At 43.1% G+C, this 15,243-nt stretch overlaps 1 protein-coding gene across 2 annotated transcripts in view; it reads left to right on the top strand.

Moving 5' to 3' along the window:
- LOC144753555 (cytochrome P450 2D6-like) overlaps positions 1–15,243 on the top strand; it is a 294,974-nt gene that overhangs the window by 70,363 nt on the left and 209,368 nt on the right. For both annotated transcript variants that reach the window (XM_078641207.1, XM_078641214.1), the window contains exon 2: positions 13,984–14,155. In XM_078641207.1, coding sequence (XP_078497333.1) covers positions 13,984–14,155 — 172 coding nt within the window. The remainder of the gene's footprint in view (positions 1–13,983; positions 14,156–15,243) is intronic.

Below are 15,243 nucleotides of genomic sequence, written 5' to 3'. Positions count from 1 at the left end.
GAAAGCATTTGTGAAATTGCGACATTGTCTGTGCGAGGCCCCTGCTTTGGGCATGCCTGATTATGCAAAAGAATGTGCACTATTCTGTTGTGAGAGAGAGAGAGTTGTGCACTTTCAGTCTTGACGCAAAGGCATGCATTAGGTCGACGTCCAGTGGCCTATTTTTCTGGTCCTTTGGATTCTGTGGCTTCAGCTTTGCCTGGCTGCTTAAAAGCAGTAGCTGCTATCTGTATGAGTCTGGAGCAGCCTGAGTCAATTGTGATGGGACATCCAGTTAAAGGCTATGTCCCACATTCAGTCGAGATGCTTTTAACAAGAACTCGTACACAGCACCTTACCCCTAGTTGGATGACTAAGAATGAAAGAGTGATTCTTGGAGCAGAAAATGTTACAGTGATTAGGTGTACAATGGTAAATCTAGCCACATTATTACCAGACCCACGTTGTGAAGAAGTGAAAGATGAAGTAGATCATGATTGCTTGGATGTGACTGAGATGTGCACTAAGTCCCGCCCTGATATAAAGGATGAAGCTCTGAAAGCCCCAGATCATGAATTATTTGTACATGGTTCATGCCTGAGAATCGAGGGAGGAGAACTCAGTGCAGCGTATGCTGTATGCAAAGTATCTGGGGTTGTTGAAGCATCCTGTTTACCAGGAGTCACGTCTGCACAAGTTGCCAAATTGGTGGCCTTAACAAAGGCATGCAAAATTGGGGAACAATGGAAAATAACCATATTTACGGATAGTCAATATGGTTTCGGGTTGTGCATGACTTTGGCCAGTTATGGATGCAGAGGGGATTTCTGACTTCTTCAGGATCCCCTATCAGAAACGGTAAAAATGTTAAAGAATTGTTGGAAGTGATAGAATTACCAAAATAAATAGCAGTGGTCAAGTGTGCTGCTCACCAGTCAGGAAATGACTATGTGACAGCAGGTAACAGATACGCTGACCAGATTGCTCAATATTGTGAGAGAAATAACATGGCGCTAAACAGAAACATTTAAACAAGTGAAATCAGGTGCCAACTTATGTTTTTCTCAGCCTTAGGCACATGGAATGAGGGGAGACAGTTGCAGGATGAAGTTGAGATAAACAATAAGAAAAACTGGATAGAATCAGGTTGCACAAGTAGAACAGAGGATGATGCTCGGGTGTACACTGATGGCAGACCAGTCATACCAGACTGCTTACTCTCTCAAATGGCAAGTACGTATCATGGAGACACACATGTTGGTAGGGATGCTATGTTCAGACTATTCAGACAAAATTGGTACAATCCAATGTTTAGGGCAGTTTCAGAGAGCCTTTGCCATAATAAAGCCTGTTTAGTACAAAAAAAAAAAAATCTTTATATTTGCAGGTTTTATATATTTATACATTAACTTGATAGATAATTCAAAAAGGCTTTCAGTGTCTTGGAGAAGGGGAGTAGAATTCCATACTGCTGACTGAGGGGGGAACCTCGTGATCTACTGCATTTAAGAGACTTGTATAACACAACAATACCTCTTTTTTCCTTGAGCCGGCATCTTGAAACAGCTGCTCAAGCTCCCAGTTCCCAACTGTATCTTGGGCCTCTGCCTCAAACCATGACCTTATCTGAAGGTTCTTAAATCTTGAAAATGCAGGGCAAATTTTATCTAGCAGTACCTCCCAAGGAAGGAATCCTTCTAAATCCAACAAGTCTGACCACTTCTCCAAACCCGCTCTTCTGACAGAAACTGCTAAGCTATCGTCCAGGGAGATGGGGGTCCCCGGTGATTCCCAAATTGGAGAGAAAGGGGAAAAATATCCAATGCCCCAGATGCGCCTTAATTTATACCATATTTGCAAGGCCGCTTTTAAAACCTTAAGGCGTACCCGCTTGAAAAATCTGGGTGCCCCAAACTTATATAAAAACCCATCCTGTCCATTACCACCCTCTGCTGTTACAAGTTCCCCCAAAAGTCTGCCCAAGAGGTTTCCGCCGGTGTAGTTAGTTGCATTCTTATGCCCTTCAATTGAAAGGCCAACACATTTATATCTGGGAGTGCCAGGCCCCCTTTCAAGAGCTTCCTTCTCAGTTTCTTCCAAGAGAGCCTGGCACTTTTCTGCCCCCAAATAAAAATAAATAATCCCATAATTTGTCTCTTCAGCTGTCGCAATACCTGTTTGCCCGAGGTGTTCTATCAATAGGGCGGATGATATCCATATGTTCTTTAAATGCGCAGAATTAGCGGTATTCTGGAAAGGGGTGGGGGACACTTTGACAGATATTTTTCAAACACATATAGAGGTTGATCTTTCTCTAGTGATATTTGGTATGAATAATCATGATCCCAGGTCACTTTCACCCCTTCAGATAGGTCTCTTTCTCTAGTTTGTGATCCTGGCTAGAAGGAGATATGTTTTAGATGGAAGGACTCTGCCCCCCCACTTGAGAAGGCTGAATTAAAGCCAGCCTAAGAATGACAAACTTAGACCAAGAAGAAGCCCCTGTAAACATCTGGTCTCCCTTGCTCTCCTGGGGATGTAGCCTGTGTATGGTAAATAACTAAGGGGCCTATTACGATTGCGGTTTTTCCGCATCCTCCGGGCCGGCGGAAGCCACCGCCGGCCCGGAGGATGCGGAAAAACCGCAGCGGACCCACCAAAGACCCACCGCCACATTAGGATGGCTGGTGGGTCCTGGTTTCCGTCCGCAGCTTTTCTGCCACGGTTGGCTTACAACCGCGGCGGAAAAGCTCCAATATGGTGGCGGTGTCTCTCAGACACTGCCAGCCATATTAGGATGGGCTTTAAAACATGCTTTTCCGCGGCGGGTTTTCCGCCGTGGAAAAGCATGTGGAACTTCACTGTGGGGGCCCGTTGCGGGCCCCCTGGGTGAAGGGGGGGTGGGGGTGCACATGGGGGGCTGCAGTTGTATGCAGAAATTGGCAAGCACCGCACGGTGCCTGCCGCTTTCTGCATACAAATGCAATGTATGCATTTTTACCATTGCGGCGGGTGCAGCTTGAAGCCGCACCCGCCGCAATGGTAAAAATAGAGGATGTGACCGCCAGGGTGGCGGTCACATCCTAATTGGACAGGAGGGAACTCCACAGGCCATGCGGAGGTTCCCTCCTGCTCTATGGTCGCGGACGGACACTCAAGTCCGTCCGCGATCATAATCGGCCCCTAAGTTTGAGCAACTGGTACTTTTTGTCTAATGATTACACCTGTCCTCGAGATAAAGAGGAAGGCCATGGTTGGCTAGGCAGAGGAAGTGAGTCGAGAGGCGCCCAGTTTGAAAACATATCGACTTGTTTAGATCTTCCGGAGTCTGAGGTGAGATGAGGACAAAAAAAAAAAAGACAAAAAAAAAAAGAGAGCCTTTGCCAAAGATGCTTAATTTGTCAGCAGCAAAAATCCAGGCAGGAAAACAGTGGTCAGTTGGGGAAAAATTGGAAAGGCAGAAGGACCATTCACAAGATTTCAACTAGATTGTATTGAGTTGCCTCCAAGCAACGGAATTAATTATTTCCTTGTCGTAGTGTTTTTGTTTTCAAGATGGGTGGAAGCATACCCCACAAGAAGAAATGACAGCCTCACAGTTGCCAAATTACCGTTGAGGTAGTTGATTCCTCGGTTTGGTTTTCCAATCACTTTGGAATCAGATAGAGGCCCTCATTTTAATAATGAAATAATTCATCTAATCTTTGAAGCATTTAAACTTGAGCAAAAACTGCACTGTGCATACAGCCCAGAGGCTTCTGGAGTGGTGGAGCAATTAAATGGCACAATCAAACCAAGGTTAAGTAAAGTGTGTGGATCCATATCACTGAAATAGCCAGATGCATTTCCTCTTGTGTTGATGGGACTCCAAAGTATTCCTGACAGAAAGACAGTATTGAGTCCCCATGAAATACTCATGGGAAGGGCAATGAGACAGGCATTTATTCCTGGTCACAAATTAATGATCTGGTGTTGGATTATTGCAAAGAATTGGCTGACCTAGTTCGTTCTGTCTCTCACCAGGTTGGAGAAGACACAGTTGCAAAGGCAGCCAACACAGGGGCATGTTTTGAACCCTGGAGACTGGGTGGTTATAAAGAAACATGCAAGAAAAATGTGCTTAGCACCCAGGTGGGATGAACCACATCAAGTCATACTGGTCACTAATACAGCAGTGAAGTGTGCAGGTTCACCCAATTGGATTCATGCCACTCACACCAAAAGGGTTCCAGGCCACACTGAAAAGGCACAACAACTGTGCGAACCAGTTGAAATAGCTGAAGGTTGCGAAGTCAAAGAATCTAGAGTGATAGATTTAGAACCAATAGACGAGGAACAACCGAGCACAAGTCAGGAGGGATGGATACCATTGGTTGACAAAGCAGTAGTTATTATTCAAACAAGAAGCAGAATAAGATTAGACAGACAGGAAAGTAGTGACGACCAGATAGTTATAGAAGGACACGCTCAGGAAGAAGTGAACAAGGTTACTTGAGACCCTGAGCAGGACCAGACAGGGAAAGGAGAGCATACTCAGGCGAAAAGACATTCCAAAGATGTCCTGAGCAGGGACAGACAGAAGAAGAACACGTTCAGGCAGCAGAAAAACCAATTGTAGTAAGACCTGAACTGGATCAGTTAGGATAAGAAGAACAGGTTCAGGTAGAAAAAGATCAATTTGACATAAAACCTGAACAGAACCAGATAGAGGAAGAAGAACAAGTTTAGGTGAACGCAACAACAAATCTAAGACCTGAACAGGAACAGGTAGATAGTGAATCTGAAGAAGAGGAAGAATGGATTGTGCCTAAATATATAGCTAAAACAAAAGAGCTCTAGAGAGAGACAAAGAGGGTGAAAGTGCAGTACATGTTAAAAGGGTCAGAAAAGGTGACAACTAGCCAGGTTGAGTCAAAAGATTAAAATACTATCTGAGAAAAACAAATGAAAGACCTGAGCAAGTAAATGAGGTTACTAGTCAAACTCAGTCTAAGCAGTCGATTGTGAACAACACTTGAAGAAGTCCAAGACTGAGAATTTTGAACAATACATTCAAGGGTCCTTAGTGGACCTATGTAATATTGGAAGAATTTGAAAATCTGGATTTGGGTGAAGAGACAGAAGAAGAAATAAATGCTGCACAGATTGATGAAGGGAAAGTGAGGCCTCCTTGAAACCCAGAATTTGAACTTGCAAGTAAAGAAAAGAAGAAGAATCTTCTTAGACAAAAAATGGCTAAAAACAGGGTTACTGAACGACCAAAACGAAGTTGCGCTAAAAGATGTTGTAGAGCTTGTATATGTAGCATTTTGTTAGTAAGAACAGTAGCGGTGCCTTATTTGATGATAGCTAATAGAAGGAATGAAACAGTTAATAGTGGAAAGATATCTACAATAAGAGGAGATAGGGTAGAATTAGAAGCAGCAGATGAGATAGATGTACATCACACAGTATCAGATAATGACACATCTTTAGATGTCTTCACAAAGTTGTTATTCCAATACTTAGATACAATGGAGGTTAGTGATTGTTATGTATGTATGAAATTACCAGCTTCAGTATTAGAAGGTGTTACATATCACCACTTACCTTTAACATATGGTATTTCATGTAATATATTAACAAGTTTGTTCTATAGAACAGGGAAACTTCAGTATTATTATTCAAACTTAGATGTAGTATTTTCAGATATTCTTATTCAAAAGAATATGAATCCAGTTCTTAGTAGTCAATTTGCACAGTTTATGGGAGAATTATTTCTAATGATGAAATCAAAAGATTTAGTCAAAGCTCACAAGAATAATTTAACATGTACATTATGTGCAGAAGAGAAAGTGTTTTTGCATTTAGTTAAGGAAAGGAGACAGGATTTCCAAAAGAAAGCTTTTGAGCAGAAAACCAATGTACCACCAAGGGCTGGCAAAGAAGAAATGTATGCAACTGGCAAGGCTTATGCTGCAATGTCTCTCGACTTTGAGAAGAAAGGGAAAACCTGCCTCTATAGATCAAAGACAGATTATAATAACGTATTTATTGGTTCCAGTGAATGTGAACAAAACTTCCTAATTCTCAGAGGTTGGGGACTAAAAGGGGGAGTCGATCTGGTATTTCCTGGGGTTTCCTACGTATGTGGGAATAATGTTTACTATAAGCTGCTTGCGTGGTGGTACGGAAGTAGCTACTTTGGGATAGTATTTCTGAAAATATACCATGTAAAAAGAGTTACTGGAAACAATGAAAGCACTAATGAACTAACATGAAGAAAAAGAGCTTGTTTTTCAGAAATAATAGGTGATATGTTTGGTGCATTGATACATTCATTGGGAGTCATTCTAAATTCACATAGAATTTGTCAATTGTCAACAGTAGTTGATCGTCTCTCGACTGATATTGCTGGGGGTTTCTTGATGATTAATACGGAAATGGTGGCGATTAGATCTATAGTTTTACAAAATCGACTTGCTCTTGATATTTTATTGGCAAAAGAGGGCGGAGTCTGTAGAATGTTGAAAGTTCAACATTGTTGCACTTACATACCTGATAAAAGCAGGGAAATTTGAGGGTATATTAAGAATATTACACCCCTTTTCCAAGAAGATTTGAAACCACTGGAGGTTGACAGTGTATGGGAAAGACTAACAAAAAGTATTTCTTCAATAGGGACTTGGTTTTCTAATTTAGGGAAAAGTATTTTAGGTCAAATATTTCTTCCATTAGTTGGTATAACAATAACAGTTTTAGCAATAATGATATTCTGTAAATGTTGTAAAAACAACATTGGATGGTCTTGGCATACTAATGTCAACACCACACTTAAAGACAATGGGGCCGATTCACAGAACTAACTTACGACAAAATCCTAAACTTACTACTTTTGGTATTCACAGAAGGCATTTAGTAGTCTTAAATTAGGATTTTGTCTTAAATTAGAATTATGTCGTAAGGTAGGATTTTGTCTTAAATTAGGATTTTGTTCTAAATTAGGATTTTGTCTCAAATTAGGAATTTGTCTTAAATTAGGATTTTGTCTTAATTTAGGATTTTGTCCTAAATTAGGATTTTGTCTTAAGTTAGGATTTTGTCTTAAATTAGGATTTTGTCCTAAATTAGGATTTTGTCTTAAATTAGGGGTTTGACAACTTAAACTTAAGACAAACTTAAACACAGTTGGTGCAGGAACTTGGATTTATCCACAATTAAAATCTTGGAATCATGTAAGTTAAACAAATAAAAACAATTAAGTTAATCATTATCACAGCTTCATCCGCTTCCTTCTGATATTCCACATGTGACCCAGAACAAGCAAACAAGGGTCTTAGGTCAGATCTAAGGATTCATAGAGCATCCCCATAGTTACGTGTCCCTAGCAGCTTGCATACTGGTGTAAGCCACTTAGCTCTTGGGTGTGTGGAGGCTGGGCAAGCAAATAATACATGAGCAGGTGATTCAAGTCCAGTAGGACAAATAGAGCAAAACTGTGGTAACGCTGGTGTGCTGTGCTAAGAGCTTATGAGTGAGCTCAGGGGAAGCGTGTCAAATCCTGAAGTGCATATATAGTTTCTTGTCGTTGGGAACCTATATGATATCTAGATAGCTTTCCAAAGAGGTGACTGACTTGGAGGCCCTAAACTCCAGAGTTAGCCGACCCTATGATGGATTGGTAATTTCAGACTTGGCTACCCAATCCCAATATTGCGCTTTGATTAGATGTTTGGTATGGAGCAAAGTCGACTCGTTGTTTTCCCAATAGCCCTCTAGCCCTATGTCTGCCAATAAACATTTCACATTTCTTAGCCAGATTATTTTATGAAACGCATCTAAAGAGCTGACTTCCTCAAGAACAGAAGCATAAGAGCACAGTTCAGGAGTGGCCCTGATTCTCCAACAGAAAAGCAACGGTTGCAGCTTAGTCTTCTCTACAATGGATTTCCTGCCCAGATCTAGCCTTAGGGGAAGAAGGGGTGTACTCCGGGGCAACAGTACTAGGCTCCTCAGGAACTTATTCACAGATCTAGAGAGGTCATCTATCTTATCAAAGCCCTACAATTGTGCCCCATATAGGGCTGAACTTACTGCTATAACACATAGATCTGCAGGGCTGATGCTACTGGTTTACTAAAGGAATTACTGTGTTTTTTACTCAAGGCTCCAGATATTTGCATGTGCCTCAGAGTCGACGTAGCCACATGAGCTTCCAGGTCATATCTTCCGATAATGTTATGCCCAAATAGTCAAAGGTATTTACTCTCTCTCAAGAGGGATGCCTCCCAGAGTTGGTCTTCCTCTATATGTTTTGTGGTGGTTGATCATCAAAAAGAGTCCCCCTTGTAACTACATGCAAAAAAAAATTCGAATCTTTACTGCCACATGCCTCCCTGATGAGCCCCTACCTTTTTCATCCCACTCCCTTTTTGCTCTTTCTTGGGCTTTTTCATATGACCTTCTCAAGTCTCTCACTAGGCCAGTGTTCTTACACCTAAGTGCAATCAACAGTTGACATTTTACCTGTCTGCATGCTGCGATCTTGCACTAGGTCTGGATTCTTCAAAAGACATGGGCTCAACAAAATGCGCAGCCAACTGCTTGAAGAAACGGGAGTGTCCATACGATATTGCATCTAGCCCACATGGTTGCTCGAGCAGGGCTGTGATCGCTGTTGTGCACTCTAACAGTTCTTATTTGATCAACTGTAGCTTTCCCTTGTCCTGGATAACCTTTCGCCACTTGAGTTGGCGGCTATCATTAGTTGGGTATAGCTCTGTTGTAATTAAATGTTCTCTAGATCTCTAAGGGGGCATGCCCTAAGGAGACACCAAGCTCAGCGGATTGTGGTCGCGGTCAACAGTCGTGCCCAGGATCATGTCTATTAGCAGGGGCCTTAGCCTTAGGTCTAGCAGAAATAAACCAATATGGCTTGTGCAGTTGGTCCAGGAGACGCATTACAGCAAGGGGAGTCGGGCAAGCCTGGAGTAACCAGAGGAGCTGAACAAAAGCAAAGTTGACCCTCAATTGGACCCACAGGCCGGAGGCACAGGAGTCGCAAGAGGACCTCAAGCAGCTTCACATAACAACAGGCCACAGAGCACTCGGTGCAAGGTGGCTGAAGATCTTTGTAGGGAAAGTAGCCAGAGGTGGGGCCTAATCGGAGCCCAATGCACTTGTCAAGGAATTTTCAACAAGCACATGCACTTGCACATATACTCGGTGCACAGGGGTTCGTGTATTGCAGCCCCCACAGGAATACTGTCCTCAAACTCGGTGAGAAGGCGGCTTGAGCCTCGAGGGATTTAGAAACTCACCTCCTGTGTAGCTGGACCCTTCACAGTCCGTAGGATCTTGGGATCAGCAGACCAGTCAGAAGTGTTGCGGTGCCTGCGAATGAAGGGGAGTGACTCCTTCTCACCAAGGGAGACTATCTTCAGGTGTCTTTGATGCTCCACAGGTCCTGCATGGACCCTGTATGGTGCACAGACAATGCAGCAGACTGAGAGGGAGACAAAGTCAGGCCCAAACGAAGTCCAGCGAAGTCCAGAGTGCCCAGATAGTCGAAGTGCAATGGTTTCAGTTCTGAATCTTGTCCACAACTGATCTAAGAGCCTACAGCCAGGTAAGCCCTTAAGTACCCGCAGGAGAGGGTTGGCAAGATTCAGGGGACCCTCCCAGGGGAGGGTCTGGACAGGGGGGAGGTTACTCCCATGTCCTTTGTCTAGTTTTGTGCCAGAGCAGGAGCCAACGGCTCCCAGAACCGATTTGAACTGGACTATGCACAGGGACACCAAATGTGCCTCTCATGAAGACTTTAAGGCGCTTTGCAAGCACCCTCATCCAACCCTAATACACTATATCCTGTCTGGGAGGTGGTCACACTTCCCTATGACAGGATGCCTATTGTTCTGCCTTCCCCTGATCGAGCTAGGCTCAGCAGCAGGAGGGTAGAAATGTGTCTATGGTCAGCAGCAATCATTTTGTGCTGTCCAGGTCAAAAAGGCTGGTACCGGAAATACAGAGGGCCCTACGAAGGGCCTACCTGGTGGGTGGAATCATACCTCCCACACCGGTTACCGGTTTGGGGGTATGATTCCAATTTTTTTAACACCAAATACGATAGGGTTGGTTGCAGCCGTTTTTGTCGCGTAATGACCCTCTATACATAGTATATGGCTACTTCACTGACAAACCAGGAGAATGGACTCTGTAGGCTGCAGGGGTGTCCTGCTCATGCAGGGGCACCCTCTCACTTAGAACCAAGCACCCTGCCCTCAGGATTGTAAAGACCTGCTATCGGGGTGATGTACAGGTTTTAAGTGCAGTGACCCTTAGATATAGTAAACCTATCTCTGAAGCAAGGGGTGCATGCACCGACTTACACAGGCTGCAATGGCTGACCTGTAGGTCCATTTTGAATGTTCTCTAATGGGTTGCATAATACAAGCTGCATGCCATGGGAGACCTCTGGGGTACCTATGCCCTGGGTACATGGGTACCATATACTAGGTACTGACAAGGGTACCCCCGTATCCAATCTAGGGTGTACCTAAGTACATAGCATAGCAACTTAGGGAGAAAGCAGATAGACTGGGGTCCTGATTAGCAGGATCACAGTCAGACTAGTCAAAAACAGTATTACATCCAGCAAAAAGTGGGGGTAACCGTAAGAAGCAGATCCTACTTTCCTACATCTGGTACATGGCACTTTTAGGAACATTAATCATAAAAATCTTGTTATAAGATGGGGGGGGGAGTGCTATGCACTCCCTAATCAGTGGATGTTGAATTTGAGTGCTCCTACACATAGTTTCTCTATTGTGAGTTTGAGCCTGATGTGCAGGATGTTCAAGAAGTCCCTTTGCTACTTGCAACGCCTCCAATCGCTTTGCCAGAAATTTACTAGATGTTGCTAACTCAGCAAAGTTCTGCCTGGGACCTATGGGGGCAACTCTTGGAGGTGAGTACCAACGCCCTGCGGGAACCGAACATGTATCATTATCGGGTGGGTTGCTAGTCTGTGGGGACAATTCTTTCCCTTGGGCATTAGCGCTTGCACCTCTTGCCAGGAGAAGATTTACCTGGCCTCTGAGGTCACCTATAATGAAGTTGAGAGCTTTGATTTCTGCTCTCAAGTCGCTTATGATCTTGAGGTCATCTACATCACTCTCAACTTGCCCCTTGGATGGTAAGGGGTCATCCCCCACCCTCGCTCACCAGTTCACCCATTGCTAGTGAGTCATCTACCAGATTTAAAAGTGGTGTAAATCTGTTACTACAGGTTAGATCTAGTGCAGGTGTACCTTCGGTCAGCAAGATGGTTGAATGAGATGTTTCAGTGACAGATAGCTTGGGTATGTCAGACCTATGACTTTGTGTAGTGTGTTTCCGAAATATGTGGGGAATGTGTTTTTGTGTTAATAATCTTGCCTGAGTTGTGGAGACCTTAGGGTTGTGGCTCGGGGAGCTCTTGGTGGGACAAAAGGTTCCTCACATTCCACCAAAAAAATATCGATTCGGTCAAGTACACAGTTCCCTCCAGCTTGCTTCATGGACTTTTTAGCCTTTTTAGATTTTGTAGGCGCCTCCCCTGACCCACCATCAGCAGCTTTCCTTTTCCCGATTCCCCCACTTAGTACAAGGACAAGGAAATCCTGGGAACGCAAAGCATTTGAGTGCAATGGCCGGAGTTCACTGTGAATGCTCACAGACACACAGGGCCAGATGTAGGTAATCTCAATTTACCTCTAATAGGTAAATGGGATGTAGATAATTTTTCGTTAAAAATTACAGAATCGGTAAGTTTCTGTAATTACCGAATCGGTATTTACTGATTCGGTAATTGCTATTCATTCCTATGGGCCTGGAAGCCCATAGGAATGAATGGCAATTACCGATTCGGTAAAAGGGGAAAAACATTGAAGGGTGGCAGGGTGTCACTTTGACACCCTTTTGCACCCCTCAATTGTGTATGGGTGCACACGTGGCACACATACATGCCCTAAGGGCATGTATGTCTGCCACATCGCACTGTTGGAAAAGCAAAAAAAATGCTTTTTCAAAGGTTTTCATTATTTACCACCAACTTGTAATTGGTGGAAAATAACGAATCCTTAACTGAGGAATGCACCAACTTGAGTGCTCCCTACATCCTGGATTCGGTAATTTACCGAATCGGTATATTAAGAATTCGGTATTTTACCGAATCCCTAAATTACCGATTCGGTAAAATACCGAATCCTAAAAAAATGCCACGTACATCTAAAAAGCCCAATACCGGTCGGTAAAGGCCGGAATTTGGTCATTTTGGCCGTTACCGACCGGTATTGGGCGACCTAATCTGTCCCACAGTCCCTTGCAGGGCCAGAAGTCAGTTCTTAGGGGGGTGGCCCAGCCCAGCCGGGCTAAGACGGGCCTTGCCCCAGGCCGGATGCGGGATCTGTTATGCTTAGTTGGTTGCAAAGTCTACATTTTAAAATATTAGATTGAGTTAAAGCATCTGCTGTGAAGGTGCCCAGTAAATCTCAGGGAATAATAATAATGGTGAGAAAACTCTGGTGGTTAATGCACTTGCTGGAGAGATCTGTGTTTTGTAAAGTCCCAGATTTGAATCAAAGTAGTAGAGAAGGTAAATGTGTTTCCTGCAAAGCACATCATGTAACATGCAGATGAAAGATTTTTATTTTATGTAGATAGTAAAGTTGGTTACTGCTTTTAACAGTGAGATCCTTTTGTTACCTGCAGTTCATAATCTGTAATCCTTCTAAAAGACCACAGTGAGGTATGAAGGACATGTGTCTCTTACACCTTGTAACCCCCACTGTCTCATGTAACTCATCTTGTGCATTGATTTACACATGTAGATGATTTATTGCCAATGTATAATGTGTATGTTACTTAAAGAGCTCTGACACCCTGCACTGGGTTGCATAGCGCTATAAAAGAACAAAAATAGTGCTATTGAAATTATTATTTTTGTATATACTGGGACAGACCAACACATCTGACATTCTTACAGTACATGCATCTCTTAGTAACAGAGACTGAACAAAGGCAAAAGCATGCCTCTCTTAAGTACCGGTGAAGAGATAAGCTGTGTGCCTTTGTTTCCCCTCCATGGCATTTACATTTAAGTGAATTTTCCAGACCGCATCCAGTCAGGATATTCAAACCAAAGGCGATCTGTTTGCCCCTTAACTTCAGACCAGCTGGAGGTGAAAAAAGTTCCCTCGCTGCCTGTACGTTGCTGCTGGGAATGGAAACAAGACTACGTGTAGGCGCTGCTGAACTTGTCCCGGTGTCTGAAAATTACACCGGGACAAGTTCAGCATATTTCAGGGGGCCCAACTTCTCGGCAGAGGGGACAACGTCCACCCTGTGAAAAGAGTGGGTGGACGCCATGTACCTGCGTGTACCCTTGACTTGTGCCCTGGACGTGTCACACAAGTAAGCACTGGAAGTGCAAATTTAAAACAAGACTCTGTCACTGGTTTGAGCAGCTGGAAATAGTTGTTCGTTGCTGGAACTTTAACCCCTTCCATGCTGATAACGGCCCCCAGCCGTCATGGCACACAGTGCTCGTGTGCTGATGACGGCTGGGGCCCGTCGTGACCACGCCCGCGATCGGAATGTCCAGCACAGGATCGGAATTCCGGCAGCGGGCAAGGGGCTAAAGTTATGTGATGCTTTTGGCTGGATAGAAGCACCATTTGTATCCAACTCTAATGTAATTACAATTTTTTTAAAAAAACTCAATAGCATAACTCAAACTGAAAGAACAACACAACAGAATCCTAATTGCACAGCACAACAAAAGACAAATACAACAACCCTATTATAGCACAACAAAAACACAAAATATCACCTCCACAGCAAAATGCAACACAACAGATATGCACAGGTATTCTAGACACACATCACCACCTCTGGGACCTTAAAACATGCCATAGAAACATTCAGTAGTTTTTGAGTTCTGACCCTAATGCCCTTCCCTCATTTTCCTCGCTTTCTTTATTGCAGCTCAGGAAAAAATATGGAGATGTCTTCAGCTTACAGTTCTGCTGGACAAACGTGGTGATCATGAGTGGGTTCGAGTCAGTGAAGGAGGGACTGATTACCAAATCCGACGACACGTCTGACCGTCCGCATTTCCTAACGTTACAAAAGCATGGCTTTAAGGAGAATAGTTCAGGTATGTGCCCACAATCCATAGCTGTAGGGAATTTTGGAACTGGTCAACAAACATGTTGCCGTCAGTATAACTACCACCATCTGTCACTTCTCTAAGCTGTCTGTGTCTGGATTCGCAACGCTATTTTTATGTTGATATATCGTCTTTGTAGTTAGTACCCTGTTTTGCCAGTATAATATAATTTTTTTAATTCAAAGAAGTTGGTTTTACACTATTAAAAGAAATCATTCATGCAAAGATTTTCATGTAAATAAAGACACATATCTATTACCATCGGCATTTAGTGGGCATTCCAGACATGGGTTGAGGTGGGTGTTTTTGCAATCTAAAAAAGTTCACATCTATAAATAATCACAAGGTCTTTTCTCATCCATTCCTAAACTAAACAAGCATTGGCAAAGCCAATAGTTTTCGCCCATGCGACCTCTATTGGGTTAGTCAATGTTTTTTTACATGTTGTCCAGCAACATATAACCAGTGGCAAGTGACAATGCAAATAAGTGATAACGAAGAAGGGCGTATTGGCTGAGCCACTCTTCTCCTACAAGCTATTCTTAAAGAAAGGCCATCTTTAATCATAAAAAATTATCAACGTTTTTTGTTTATTGAGCAGGAACCCAGAAGATACAAAAAAAGGAAGGAAACTGCAAAACGATTTGGACCATAAGTATCTTAGTATACATATGAATTTCCGACAATATCCAATGTAATGTATAAAGTGTAATCTTTATCCCGGGTATGTCGTTCCTGATAGGGTTAACGTTAGCAGCTCATTACTGATTACAGTGCAATTACAGTACAATATGCCATTGACGACGCTGGGATTCCCACTTAGATTTTCACCTTACCACTCCAAGGAATCCCCAGGTCGACGGGTCTCTTTCGTATGCATGGAAGTGTGAAGGGAGTTTTTTAAATTCAATACCCTATTGACCATTTCCAAATTTAATACAATTTATTCTGAAGGACCACTGACTCCAAAGGAAAGTTAAAAAATGTATTACAAAGCCAAAAATAACTGAACATACAAGCACCTCAGCAAGATGTTCAAGAAATAAACTGGTACTAATACAAACATAATCCTACAC

The sequence above is a fragment of the Lissotriton helveticus genome, chromosome 1_1 (genome assembly GCF_964261635.1).
Source record: "Lissotriton helveticus chromosome 1_1, aLisHel1.1, whole genome shotgun sequence".
In the NCBI taxonomy this organism is placed as follows: domain Eukaryota; kingdom Metazoa; phylum Chordata; class Amphibia; order Caudata; family Salamandridae; genus Lissotriton; species Lissotriton helveticus.
The sequence above is the reverse complement of the archived record's forward strand: the minus strand, read 5'-3'. Positions and strand labels throughout refer to the sequence as shown.